The 13,087-nt window shown below is 53.9% G+C and overlaps 3 protein-coding genes across 4 annotated transcripts in view; 2 read left to right on the top strand and 1 right to left on the bottom strand.

The window, feature by feature from the left end:
- Positions 1–107: 107 nt before the first annotated feature.
- On the top strand, positions 108–1,159 carry LOC105183336 (sperm flagellar protein 1). Its single transcript, XM_019841553.2, has 3 exons — positions 108–308; positions 454–738; positions 835–1,159. The coding sequence occupies exons 1-3, from the start codon at positions 197–199 to the stop codon at positions 1,116–1,118; spliced, it is 681 nt and encodes a 226-aa protein (XP_019697112.1). The 5' UTR covers positions 108–196; the 3' UTR covers positions 1,119–1,159.
- Positions 1,160–1,203: 44 nt separating this feature from the next.
- LSm3 (U6 snRNA-associated Sm-like protein LSm3) lies at positions 1,204–2,121 on the bottom strand. The gene is made up of 3 exons (XM_011141377.3): positions 1,931–2,121; positions 1,759–1,866; positions 1,204–1,606 (listed from the first exon to the last, which is right to left on the bottom strand). Exons 1-3 carry the CDS (start codon positions 1,949–1,951, stop codon positions 1,424–1,426), a joined length of 312 nt encoding a protein of 103 aa, XP_011139679.1. The 5' UTR covers positions 1,952–2,121; the 3' UTR covers positions 1,204–1,423.
- An 829-nt stretch (positions 2,122–2,950) lies between these two features.
- The window catches only part of SCAR (wiskott-Aldrich syndrome protein family member 3 SCAR), a 30,518-nt gene continuing 20,381 nt past the window's right edge, over positions 2,951–13,087 (top strand). Inside the window, exon 1 of one of the 2 annotated variants that reach the window (XM_025307542.1) lies at positions 2,951–3,246. The gene's annotated coding sequence lies outside the window, so the exon portion shown is untranslated. The remainder of the gene's footprint in view (positions 3,247–13,087) is intronic. The other variant, XM_011141374.2, reaches the window with a different exon arrangement.

The raw sequence follows: 13,087 nt of genomic DNA, 5'->3' as shown, positions 1-13,087 counted from the left end.
GAGCACGACAAAAACTTGTTTACCTGAAGCTGGACGCGAGCGAGCGCCGCGAATTTGCGGCAAGCGCGAGACAAGACGAAAGATGTCAACGTTTACAAATTTATACGTTATACGTAGCAGGGCTGTCTCTCTCCGCTCTCTTTCATGATCCCCGGTTCTGGCGCGCCGGTTGCCAACAGCGAGCTTACGGTGAAGGATGGACGCGAACTTGGAGGTGAACGATCAGCTCGGGGAGATCTACGAGTGGATCGATCAGATCAAGTTGTCCAGGCCGAAGAAAAACATAGCCAGGGATTTCTCCGATGGCGGTAACGATCACGAGACTCGATCTCTCTTTCCGTACGGTTCCTTCGCCAGGATCCCTCGTGGACCTGTCGATGAGATCAAGGGACATTTGATGCGTTGTCTCACGTGAAATCGCAGAATGGTTAATCGCGACGACGAAATTTCCAGTGTTGATGGCCGAGCTGCTGAAACGCTATTACCCCAAACACGTAGACGTGCACAATTACGTCGCCGGCAATAGCATCGCGAAGAAGATGGACAACTGGTGTACGCTGAATCGCAAGGTGTTCTCCAAGATCGACATGAAGCTAAAGAAAGAGCTGATTAATCAGCTGGCCAGTTCTCAGCCGGGCGTTATCGAGAAGATCCTCGGCGACTTGCGGGCTAAGATCCTAAAGGATTGCAATGTCGACAGGGAGTCTTTGTATTCCAATCACGAGGACGGCAAAGGTGGTGAGTTACTATTTGGATCGTTACCAAATTCCTCGAATCGTTCCAAAAACTCCTCTAGTTCTCGAAATTCTACTTATTTCCTGCGCGCGTCTACAGAGGCGGTGAAGTCCGTGCTGAATCCCGATGTAGCGACGAATAAAAGCGTACCCCAGCATGTATTCGTGCGCCTGAAGCAGGAGCTGCAGGAGAAGAACGACAAAATCTCCACTCTGCAACAGAAGATCTCGCATATGGAGAGCATAATGAAGCTGAAGGATCAGAGGATCGACGACCTCACGCTGCAGATTACAAAACAGTCACAAGAACGAGACGTCAGTCCGCGTCCTCATGCGATCACGAAATTCTGCGGTATAAATTGTAGTATACAAAGCAAGTCTTGAAAAATGTTGTGTGCATTCATCACAGCGCATCGATTTTTAGCTGAGAGGTAGCTCTCGCTATCTTTTTCTACACATAAACTGTACATTAGAAGAATACACTTTTTATTATCATCCACAATCATCATTTTCAGAATCTTATATGTGTATGTGTGTGTATATTTGTTTATGTACGTATAACATTAGGTGTTCACAGTCTGCAGTCAACCACTGAAGGTTCCCCACGTCAACAGTATTAGACTTTTAGTCTACGTTACATTACGTTATGATTATAACTTGGAGAAATCACATAGAACTTAGCAATAATCTTATATCGGCGCCCTCATGCTGGGTGGTGACACCAGGATGACACCGTCACCACGCACAAACAGCATGGAGATGTTCCTCTTTGTGGTGCGGTACACCTCCTCATATGTCTCTTCATCGATCTCTACAGTGGTTACTGTTTCTTCCGCTTCACCCAGCACCATGTTCAAGTGTTGGTCATAAGCCTGCAATCATATTGCGATACGACAACTGGTTGTCAACTTTTATCCCTGATATTTTGACTTCAATTGGAGCGCAATATCATGAAAATTGTGTCTTGGAACTTGGAGCTTGGCAATTGAAACAGCAATCGTTAGACAGAAAAGTAGTTCCTTACGTGCAAACGCCCTCTGAGTTCTCTCTCGTTCCTCATCTTTACGTAAATCCGCTCATCCAGGCTCAGCCTTATGAGGTCTAGCGGTTCCTTCACGTTTATCGCCGGCACCTGTCGCAGAGATTTCCAATGTTAAGGTTAAGGATCGCGAATCTACTGTAAACTATGCACTCACTTGTTCTGCTTCGTCAGCCATCGTGAGATACTTTAATTTCAAGATGATTCAGTGTTATTTTGCGTTAACGGCACAACTGAGGATTTTGAAGTTTGCGTAAAATTTGAACTTCACGTAATTGTGGAATGCAACAAGTTCACCGTCGGTGGAACGCTCCAACAATGCGAGCTGCCATTTTGACATTTCACTTCGCTACGTTGTCGCCACAGTGCAAAGTGCGCGAACTTTTGAAATTCAGATAGAACAGTTGATATACTTTAAGGACATCTCGCGCACAATATTAGCTCGTATTAATTTACACACTGAAGAGTGCAAATTACGAATTAGAAATCAAAATTCCTCGAGACAACCAATTTCGATCCTGACTCGTTTCCTCTCTACTCAATCTCCAATTTCAAATACACAGGCCCGCGTCATTACTTGAAACCTGTTTCTCATGTGAGATACTCAGACTCGAGTTTAGAATCAAAGACGAGTTTCCCAGTTTGCGTCAGCGTATACAAGATTTCTCTGCAGACATTTATATAACAAGGGCCAAAGAGAGAGAGAGAGAGAGAGAGAGAGAGAGAGAGAGAGAGAGAGAACGGTATTCACGTTTTCAAATACATCTTTTACATCCAAGACCCTCTTAATTACGCCCGAAGACGCACGTGGTCGATGAAACAGCCCGCCCCCACATCTTCAGATGTGCTTGAGACGATCTCAAACGTAAAAGCAAATCCGGCGAAGAAGAAAGCCCTTGACGTCGCAAGAGAGCCGTCTCCCCGGCGGCGGCGGCATTGAGCGCGATTTAAATCACGGCGCGCTTCTAGCGGCGTGGCTGCGCGTTACGGCACCGCAGCGCCGCCCGGCGGCGTCCGGCGCAGTTGAGCCGCGGCCCCGGCGGAGCGGAGCAACGTAGCTCGAGTGCGAGTGCGAGCGAATGCATGATTCGAGTGAGCGTACGAACACGCTGCTGTTTCCTCCGCCGCCGCCGCCGCCGCCGCTGCTGCCACCGCCGCTGCCGCCGCCGCCGCCGCTGCCGCCGCCGCTGCTACTGCTGCTGCTGCTGCTGCTGCTGCTGCTGCGTGCCAGTGCAACGCCATTTTCTGCGTCCGCGGGTGGTGAAGTCGGTTCTCGCGATCGGTCGATCATCGGACGGCCCGTCGCCCCGTGATCGCGACCCGCGTTCGACGACGTCGTTTCGCCTTGAGATCGTTGCACCGTTCCCGGCGACTTCGTCGTCCGCTGTTCTCCGCTTCCTTGTGCTGCCCGTGCTCGGCTTCCTCGCCCGGGATATGTGCGAACACGCGACCAGCCGTGCGACGGATACGATGGTGAGTAGTGACTACGCGAGCGAGAGAAAGAGAGAGAGAGAGAGAGAGAGAGAGAGAGAGACAGAGAGAGCGAGAGAGAAAGAGGGAGAGAGTGAGTGTACGTGGAGAGAAAGAGAGAGGGAGCGAGATAGAGCGTGCGAGCGAAGCGGTAGAGCGACGGAGACGCAGCGAGAGGTCGGAGCTTCGTATTCCGTGACGTCTTGTCAGTCGGCCTTTTTCCCGTCGCCACCGCCGCCGCTGCCGCCGACATCATCATCGTCGTCGCGATAACGGAATCCCGAGTCTCTCGATAACTCGACGGTACCGGAGAAACGGTATATCCGCGGATGGGCGGCGGTTTTCCGGGGGCGGCACATGGCCGTCGTCGGGGCGCCGGCTGTCCGTCTCTACGTGCAGCAGGGGGTGGCCCTCCCCAAACGCTTTTTCTTCCTCTCTCCCTCTCTCTCTCTTTCTCTCTATGTTTCTCCTTCTGTCTTTTTTTCTCTCGCTCTCTCCTTTCATCGGAGTGACACGAAAAGTGCTCCTCCTCGTTCCACGGAAGTAAGAGAGAGAGAGAGAGAGAGAGAGAGAGAGAGAGAGAGAGAGAGAGAAAACCGATTTTTTGGGAAGTTAGCTATTATCGCACGATAACAATTGGGAGTTTTCCTAGACTTCTAGACCCCGATAATGGTAAAATTAGTGAGAGAGCTCGGTTGGACTCGTGACGCGCGAGTCCTCCGTTCGGACACTAATGATCATCCATTTAAATCGACTCTCGCTCGTCCTTCACAGGGACGACTGGCGATCACCGTTGTAATTGTCCATAATGATCTGTCTGACCGGCGGATTTCGAGCCGGAGGAACTCGACAATCCGTAATCTCGTCGCCGACAGATCATGGTCCTTCTCATGGTAAAAGAACACCCTGTATATGAAGGGTCTGCTAACGGCAGCGCGAAACTCGCCTGAGTAAAACGCTCAATATTCATGTCCGTTGATTTTGTCATCGACAATCTCGTCGTTTCCGTCGTCACTTGGCGTCACTCGCCGTGCGACTGCGGCGCATGCTGACCGAGTTCCGCGCGCGACACCCGGTAGAGAGGAAAAGAGAGAGAGAGAGAGAGAAAGAGCCGGGGATCATTGAATGGAAGTGAATAATTAAGCGAAACGGGCATCATCGCCGGCAGAGTTGTTGTTTTGCACCGTTCGATCGCCTTTATTCGACCGTGTATACCTCACCGTATCGATACTCGAACAAGAGAGAGAGAGAGAGAGAGAGAGAGAGAGAGAGAGAGAGAGAGAGAGAGAGAGAGAGAGAGAGAGAGAGTGAGTGAGTGAGTGAGTGAGTCGCGATACACAACAGCCTCAGCGATACTATCGGAGCACCTGATCGATCGATTTGACGCGCCCGCTGTCGACTCTCGATACTTCATGGATCTCGCGCGGGCGCTTTTCGAAGATTTTCAGCAGAATTGGCCCTTCGAATATGCGCGTGGACATAGTCAGGCGTGCGCGCGCGACCCCGTGGATCGCGTGTGCGCGCACGTGAATGGGCAAACGGGAAATGACGGGAAACTCGAGCGTGAGAAATCGTGGCGCGCGAGGAGGCTCGTTTCGCCAGTGGCGTGAATTAAAGTGAGAGCCCGCGAGGAATGCGCTAACCGTCGCGATATAAATCAGCGATCGTTCAGAAATAATTTCGTCGCGAGCGACACGAGCGTGCGCGCTGGCTCTTAAGTGTGAAAGACGTCGTTAACGCTCGCTACTGGGTGTCTCAGGAGCAGCGATTGCGCGCGATTGTCATGAGTGCTCGCTTCGTCTCGACGGGTCTCGCTCTGTCGAGCGATTCGCGGACGATGAAGAGAGAAAGACACTCGACAGCACGGCGGCCACTGCTGTGAATCGTTAAAGGACACGAACCAACCGAGCTGGCGGGGCGTCTCACGGGGACACCCGGTACGTGCGTTGCACACGAAGAGCGATTTTTGCGAGGCGATCATGCGGTCTCTATGAGCGATCGCCCGCCTGACCTTTTCTGCGTTAATTTATTAATGAGCGTTAGATCGCGGTCGCTGCATGTGTGTACGCATTTGCATGCGCGCGTGCGTGCGCGTGTGCGTGTGTGTGCGTGCGTGTGTGCGTGCATGCATGTCGACGTATCATCGACCGACGGCTGTTGACACGCCGAAGCGTTCCGCCTTTTTCCACTGTCGTCTGCTCTGTCGAGTTCTCTGTCTGAGAATCGATTTACGATTCGACGTGCGGCGACACATCGTACGCGTGTCTGCGTGTATGCGTGCACATGCGTTCGTGTCATCGACGATCGCGGATTCGTTTTCTCCGGGGCCTGCCACAGCTTCTCTCTTTTTTTTTTTTTTTAGGGTTCCCGCGCGCGAGCTTCTTCCCTCTTCCTCGAGCTCTCAGGAATCCTAAATCCCCGGCCGCTCGGGCCCCTTTGAAAGTTATGAAACGTTATTACTCGGATATCGGGATCCGGCCTTTCCACATCTTTGTGACCCACTTGGACCGTTTACCCTCCCGGCTCTGTTGACACATTCCCCCGAACATACCCCGAGGCGGACTCCGCTCCCCCCCATTGGCAGCGTCGACCCTGCCCTCGCTCGCCCGCCCGTGAGGTTATTCGGCTAATCTTGGATCATCTTCCGGTGGATCCCTTTTTGCTGACGCCGCCGACGAAATCTTATCCGCAGCCAATGGGCAAATCGAGTTACCCCGCTCTTCGTGTTCACGGGGAGTTCCCGGGGCTCCAGAGTGAATTCCGCGCGGCCACGACACTCCGTTCGACTCGACTCGCCGCCGATTGTTACCGCCACTCGCGCGCCGCCAAGGGAAACAACCCCAAAGGGACACGCAACGATCAGGACACCCTGTACGTGCGCGGGGTGCAATACCGTGCTGGCGTTCTCCGGGCGTCTCGCACGTCGGCCGGCCGCGTTACCTTGAACGGGGTCGGCCGCGTGTCGCCGACACGTTAATAAAGTACGCACGCCGCCGCGCTGCGCCGTTTCGCCAGATTTCTGCAAAGAGGTCGCAACTGCGATTACGCAACTGCGCGCCGATTGCAGCATCCCTTGGCTGTTCCTCCCTCCCTCCCTCGTCTTGCGTCTGCGAAGCGCGCCCGACGATGCGTTTTCTGTCGCGACGAAGCGGCTTCGATCGACCACGCGGGCGATCCCCTCAGCTTCGTAATCGCGACGATTAAGCCCGGAGGAGAGCCGCTCGCGACGGCGCGAGTCCGTGAATTCGTCGCGGCCCGAAAGTAATAAGCGCGCGGAATCTCTGTTGGATCCGCCGGGGCGGGTGGATCGCGGAGGGCCGTAAAAATACCGCCGCCGCGACGCGCCGTGCACTTCGGCCGAGCTGTGCAAACTCGCCGGGGGAATGAGGTCGTTGAAAATGAGGGAAAATTCAGTGGAAACGATAGTGGAAGCACTCGCGTGATCACGAGAGACTGGCGTGCTCTCGAGTCGAAAGCCCTGAGCGAATTCTTGAATCTTTCAAGCTGCCGTATTACGACAGCCCAGTAAGTCGTCATCTGAGATTCGCGCACCTGATTGTCTCACGCGAGACAATCAGACTCGAATGTAAGGCTCGACGTGAGAGAGCCTTCCGGTCGAGCGGAGCTGGAAAGGCCCGGACTTAATCTTCAACTCGAATCTGCGTATCTTGTAAGTTTCAAGCAATATTTGTATTATCCTGCGTCGACGTCCCCTCAGTCGCTCCTGCGACGTGCTGGAGACGTGAGACTCACTTTCCACGTTCCGAGCGAAAGGTTCAGGCTGGAAGAGTGCATCCCGTGCGAGCGACGATTCGTCCAGTCGCAGTCTGCTTTTACCCGCTGGAACTTCACCGGACGAAATTCCCAGGGGAGCCTCTACGGAGCCCGGGAGCGACTCGTCGTGTAAAGGACGCGGGGAAGCGCGGGTTAAAAGCGAGGCTCGTCTCCGACGAAACGCTGATGTGTCCCTGATCTCCCGATGGCATCGCTCGAGGTGTCTTCTCCTCCTCTCCGTCTCGTCCTCTTTCGGTGCGAGCCCAAGAGGAGCCCCGCGGCGCGGCCGACGGAAAAAGACGCGCGATGCAAAATCGATAGTCCAGCACCTTTATGGTGCTCACGGTTCGACGAGGGCCGTGGGAAATTAGCGCGGATCCGCCGCCGGCTCCGCTCCGGAATATCGGCGCAGTCTTTGCCCCTTTGCCCGTGCAAAGCCGGCGGAGACGCGAGGCGAGCTGGCACGCGATTACACCTCCGCCCGCTGCTCTTACACAATGGCCCTGCGCGCAATAATGCGCTGACCTGACCGCGTTTGCCGGCGAAACTGGATCGTCATCTTCCCGAGCGACTGGCAGGCCGGCCGGCCGGCCGGCTCGAAACGAAATCGGCCAGGCCGCGCGCGCTATCGAGGTCAATACTCCGGCCTCCCCGGAGCGGCTCCCCCGCGTGGGAAGGTCGTCCCGCCGCGGGAAATTTCGACCTGACGTCTAAACGCGCTAAAGTGAAATCGGAGGTCACCGTCTAAAAGGGGCGTGCACACCGAGCGAGCAACGAACCGTGAATTCGGCAAATATGCCACAGCAAACACGAACCGAGCGCTCGTCAGCGCTCGGGTCGCTTTCGATCCGGTTCGTTCACGAAGAGGCATATTAAAAAATGAACACACACTTCGGCAGTCGTTCAGCATACTCAACAACGTGGAAACGTATCGAGTGTCCGACGCGCGAGAGGAAGATCGAGTTTGGGGGAGTCGAATCTCTCGGCGGGTCGCTCGAATTTCCGCGCGGCCGAGCCGCGAGCTGAGCGGAGATTCTCCCGCGTGGGAAGATCGCTCTCACCCGGGGAAGTTCGACCAAGTCTCGTCGAAGTTGCGCTCTCGCGGAAGACGCGCAATCAGCGGACGTCTAATGCGGGAGCGATGAAACACCCGAGCGCTCCGTTGGCGAAGTTGGATCGAGAGAGGACCTGATTTTCGCCGCGCTAATTAACCTTTAGAGGGCCGGCTTGCATTTGAGATGCAAGATTCCCGGAAGAAAATCGATAAAAAATGTACTTTATATCGTATATTCATCGTATACAAAGTACTGGTCACGGAGACCACCGCTTAAGTGGTGAACCCGGCCCTGGGGGGTAAAGACAATGTTAAAATTTTCAGATTTGAAAAGAATAAGTTTCTAGAGGTTCTCGAGATCGCTGAATGAAATGGAACTGTCAGTTGGAGTCAAGTGGAAATGTCAGTCTTTGTAAATTATGAGAATTTATAGTTATATCGCGCAAAAAATTCCGAGAAATATTCCCTAATATGATGTAATGCTCTGCTTTAGCGTTATCCAGAGCCAACGAAGTGGACGTAGAGAGTGTGTGTAGTGTATGCGTGTGTGTATGTGTGAGCGCATAATTATTTATTTACATATTCCCGTTAACTCGCGTTTATGAACAAAAGAATTGCAAATAAGGGGGAGGGCAGGGGGTACAAACTTGTATCTAGATATGTGAATATCTATACACACATAAGTAGATGAATGTTGAACATGCAACCAACCGTTGTCTACCACCACTATAGTAGTTTTTCGGCCTTCTGAAGGTGTTAACGAGCGAATCCTCAACGAGGTCGATCCACGAACGACGAAGCACCCCCGCCCTTCAGTCCAAACACATTCGTATTCCCCTGTTGTCCGCGGAGTTGTCCGTATTTCCGCACCGTCCGCGAATGCACGTGAGATCGCGGGATCTGTCGAGTCGCGCGGATTAGCCTGCTCGGACTTCATTCAGCGACTCGATACGATGACGAGAGCGGCGTCTGTCGTCGCGGCCGGCTGCTCGCTCGGCAATTATTCAGATAATATCGCCGTTGATCCGGCTTTAGGTGCCGCGAGGCGACTCGTTTGATCACAACGACTCGCTTGTGCTCGCGCGAGCTCTTCCCCGGGAGATCGGGACGATCGTTCGCGTCCGATCCGCGACGTGTGCGGTCATAATTGCCGTTATCGACGAGAGCGACCTGTCGGCTCACGATCGTGAGGACGGTCTGCTTTCGGCTGACTCGTCGGGGGGAACGAGCGCGTGAAAACGAAAGTCTTGGGCATCCCCTTCGCGGGAAATCGCGCTCGCGCTTGCGCCTCTCTCGCGAGTCTTGTACGGTTGCGGTTTCATCCACGCGGTTTGCGCGAAGACCCACGCAATTAAGACCTTCGCTCGTCCGTGGAACGCTCGTGGAAACTAGGCTAAGAGCCGTATTCGTTGACTCCGTTACAATTATTGACACCGCTCGATAGACGGACGCGCTGCAATCCGCGTGAATGGTGTCCTGAGATGCGAAAAATGCGGAGAGAACCGCGCCGCTTCAGCTGAGGAGATTCTCTTCTCGAGTGAACCTCGGGGGGGGGGAGGGACCTGGGGAAGCCAAGGGGAAAAGCGCGCCTCGTCCTGGCGACTGCAAAATTGCACGCCGTGATTGCACGCGCTTTCGCAGCGGATGTCCTGAAGCCGTGACTCATTTTGCGGCAAATGGCGAGCTCGCGTCGGGGGGAAGGTCCTGGACAGGTCGCGATTACTCGTTGAAGTAAAGTGCGATCAGGACTTCACTTTTGTAACAGATGTCTCAGTTGCAATTTATCAGTTGCAATTTATCCCGCGGTAAATGACACCGTAACTTTGGCGAAGATCAATCATAGCACTCGGCCGAGCCGCGCGCTTTTGCTTTTTGGACGTCCCGTGATTCATTCTGCGGCAAATGGCGAACTCGCGTCGGGGGGAAGGTCCCGGACAGATTGCGATTACACGTCGAAGTAAAGTGCGAGATCAGGATTTACTTACTTTTGTAGCGGACGTCGCGATTGCAATTTATTCCTCTGCAATTATTCATATTTATTATTATATTATAGTATGTAAATGTAGGTAAATGAGGCCGTAACTTCGGCGAAGATCAATCGTTTTTCCCGCCGAAGGTGACGATATTTCGGTCGGAAAAACGGAGCTCGCACGAACGACTACTTTCGAGAGATTTCGCGGCGCTTTATCATAATTCCAACAATTTTGTTTTATTTTTTCGTCGACGTACGCTCGAAGGTGACGATATTTCTGTCGGAAAAACGAAGCTCGCACGAGCGATACGCTCTCGATTCGCGGCGTTTTTCTCGCGTCGTCATCGCCGAGCTCATGCCAGTGAAGAGCGAACGTCAGTGAAGTTAGCCTCCCATTTTGAAAATTTGAAAAAAATGAGCATAGTTCTGATCGCCCTCCAAAGAGTTCTAGAGTTCTCTATCAATAAAGAAAAGAGTTCCGTTGATTAAAGTGGTCAAAACACGAAATAAAGTTATGGGGGGGGGGCAACTTCACGATCGCGTAAATTTAAAAGGCCATAGAAGAGACGTGAAGAGAAGAGCGATCTCGTCGCGTGCTGCGAGGCTACGCGTTCGTTTGTTTAGCTCGCGCGATATCTCGGCGTGTAAATGATAACGCGGAAGCGTGTCCGCGAAACGCGGGCGGTTCGCGCGCGAAAAGGCCAGCGCGATACGCCTCGGCTGGAAATTTACGATTTGTGATTCACGGGGCGCCGCCGCCGCGGAAGCGCAAACGAGCGCGCGTCTCTCGTAGAGACGCGAATGTTTGCGCTCTCGTGGTAAACAGATTGCCGAGTTATCGCTCGGCCTGGCGAATTCGCGCGATCGCGCGTCAAGCTCCGACTGTCGTTCGGAGAACTCGACTCGTTAATCCGGCCGGATCGACTTGAGTCGAGTCACTTGACGCAAATCTAACGCGAGTCTCGCGACTAACGAGCGACTCAATAAAGCCTCGATAAGGAACTCTGTAGTGTCATTAGTGGACGGCATTCGCAATGTCGTCGCGTCATCCTACAGTCCTTATCGTTATCAGCGCACATCCCATGGGAGATGACGCCGATTTCGATAAACACGCGCGGTCGTTTTCTTTCTTCTCCTCTCCTCTCTCTCTCTCTCTCTCTCTCTCTCTCTCGCCGACTAATCTGGTCGTCGCAGTCATCATCAACGTCGTTTCAGCAGCGTAAGGACGAACTCGTAAACACCGATAAGAGAATCGGCGAAATTGATCGCAAGTTACGGTCGTTTCCGGCGACGATCAAATTCCCTCGCGCTAAGCAAATTTTTCCGTCCTTTCTCACTGTGAATTTCTGGCAGAGGTAATGTCCCGTGAAAGTGGCTTCTCCTCGCTCTAATTACTTCACCGTGCAATTGGCCACCCTCAGTCGCTCAAAGGGTTGGACCACCCCGCAATTTCGCGATAAGCCCATGTTTTCATAAACATAATTGTATTGAGCCTTGAAAAAATGCGGAGGGTGCTCCAAACTCCCGCAAACGCTTCTCTCTCTCTCTCTCTCTCTCTCTCTCTCTCTCTCTCTCTCTCTCTCTCATTCTCTCAGATTACTGGGTCGGGTCATCAGATCGTTTCACTCGGATTATAATCGCTCGGCGTCTCGGCGGGATCGCCGGCCGATCTCCGGCCGGCCGTCGCGCTTTCCTCGCGCGCGCTCGCGATCGGCGGCCGAGCGAGCGAAGTCGATCGCGAGGATCTGGAAACGAGCGATTACAGGCGCGATACGCGATGATGGCCGGGTTAATTCCGTACCAGCTGCGGGGTGCACTGACCTTCGGCCGAGAGGAGTGAGCGCGGTGTGTTCTCCGAGGCGAGCGAGCTCCTCCGCAGCGGCAGCGGCTTTTTCGACACATCTCCGCGCTGCCTCGCGCGCCAGCGAGAGAGAGAGAGAGAGAGAGAGAGAGAGTGAGAGAGAGGGGGGGGGAGAGAGAGAGAGAAAGAGAGAGCCGGCGTGGAGACAACGGAGGAGACATTGCGCGCTCCGCCGCGAGGCGTCATTGTCCCTCGATTCATCGGGGCCAATTTACAAAAGCCGCCTTTATTTGCGCGAAAGAGGGTTAAATCCGTCCGCGGCCGCGCGCGCATCTGCCGTGCCGAGAAAAGCGGCTCTCTGTGTGTTATGTTACCCGCTGTGTGTCACACGCATGCACACACAAGTGTTACACATACACACATACGCACAAGTGCAACGCGCCAACCCGACCAGCCCGACCGGGATACACGTCCGAGGTCGACGTCTCCGCATTCACCATGACGAATGTTACTCGATACTTCGCGCTACTGTCCACTGGCCGAGCTTTTTGTTCCATGGTACCCCCTACCCCCCCTCTCTCTCTCTCTCTCTCTCTCTCTCTCTCTCTCTCTCTCTCTCTCTCTCTCTCTCTCTGTCTGTCTGTCTGCCTCTCTGTTTCTCTCTCTCTGTTCTTTCCGTTCCTCCACCTCATCCTGAGACGAACGTCGCTCCTTCGCGCCGAGATTGGCCCGAACAGCTGCTTCGTCCTCGTGATCGCGGAATTGCGCAATTTCGTCGGACGTGATCCGGATCGCCGCTCCATCGAGTCACCGTGACCCGGAAGCGAGATCGCGTCGGGTGTCTCTCCCATGAAGGGGACTTGGTGGTTGACGCGCCGTCACGACGGAGCCCTGGCATTAATAAGTAATCTCTCTCTCTCTCTCTCTCTCTCTCTCTCTCTCTCTCGGGGATTTAACTGCGTTAAACAGGCCGCGAGAACAGCCGTTTGTCTTTGCGGATGTGGCGGCGGCGGCGATGGACCGACACACATTAACTCGGTGAACGCACGTCGCGCCTACATTCGCGCTCCCTATTTTTCGTACTCGTCGCGAAATGCCAGACGACGACGACGACGACGACGGGGACGCAAGGTTAACCAACCGGTTCGTGACATTCGATTCCCTCGATCGGGCACGTCGATCCCGGCGCGTTGTGTCGGGCCGCGATATCTCGCGGTGCTCGCGTGTAACAGAGATACGCATT

This window comes from Harpegnathos saltator, unplaced genomic scaffold (genome assembly GCF_003227715.2).
Source record: "Harpegnathos saltator strain DR-91 unplaced genomic scaffold, Hsal_v8.6 scaffold9, whole genome shotgun sequence".
Classification (NCBI taxonomy): Eukaryota; Metazoa; Arthropoda; class Insecta; order Hymenoptera; family Formicidae; genus Harpegnathos; species Harpegnathos saltator.
Note: the sequence above shows the minus strand (reverse complement) of the source record. Positions and strands in the feature narration are given on the sequence as shown.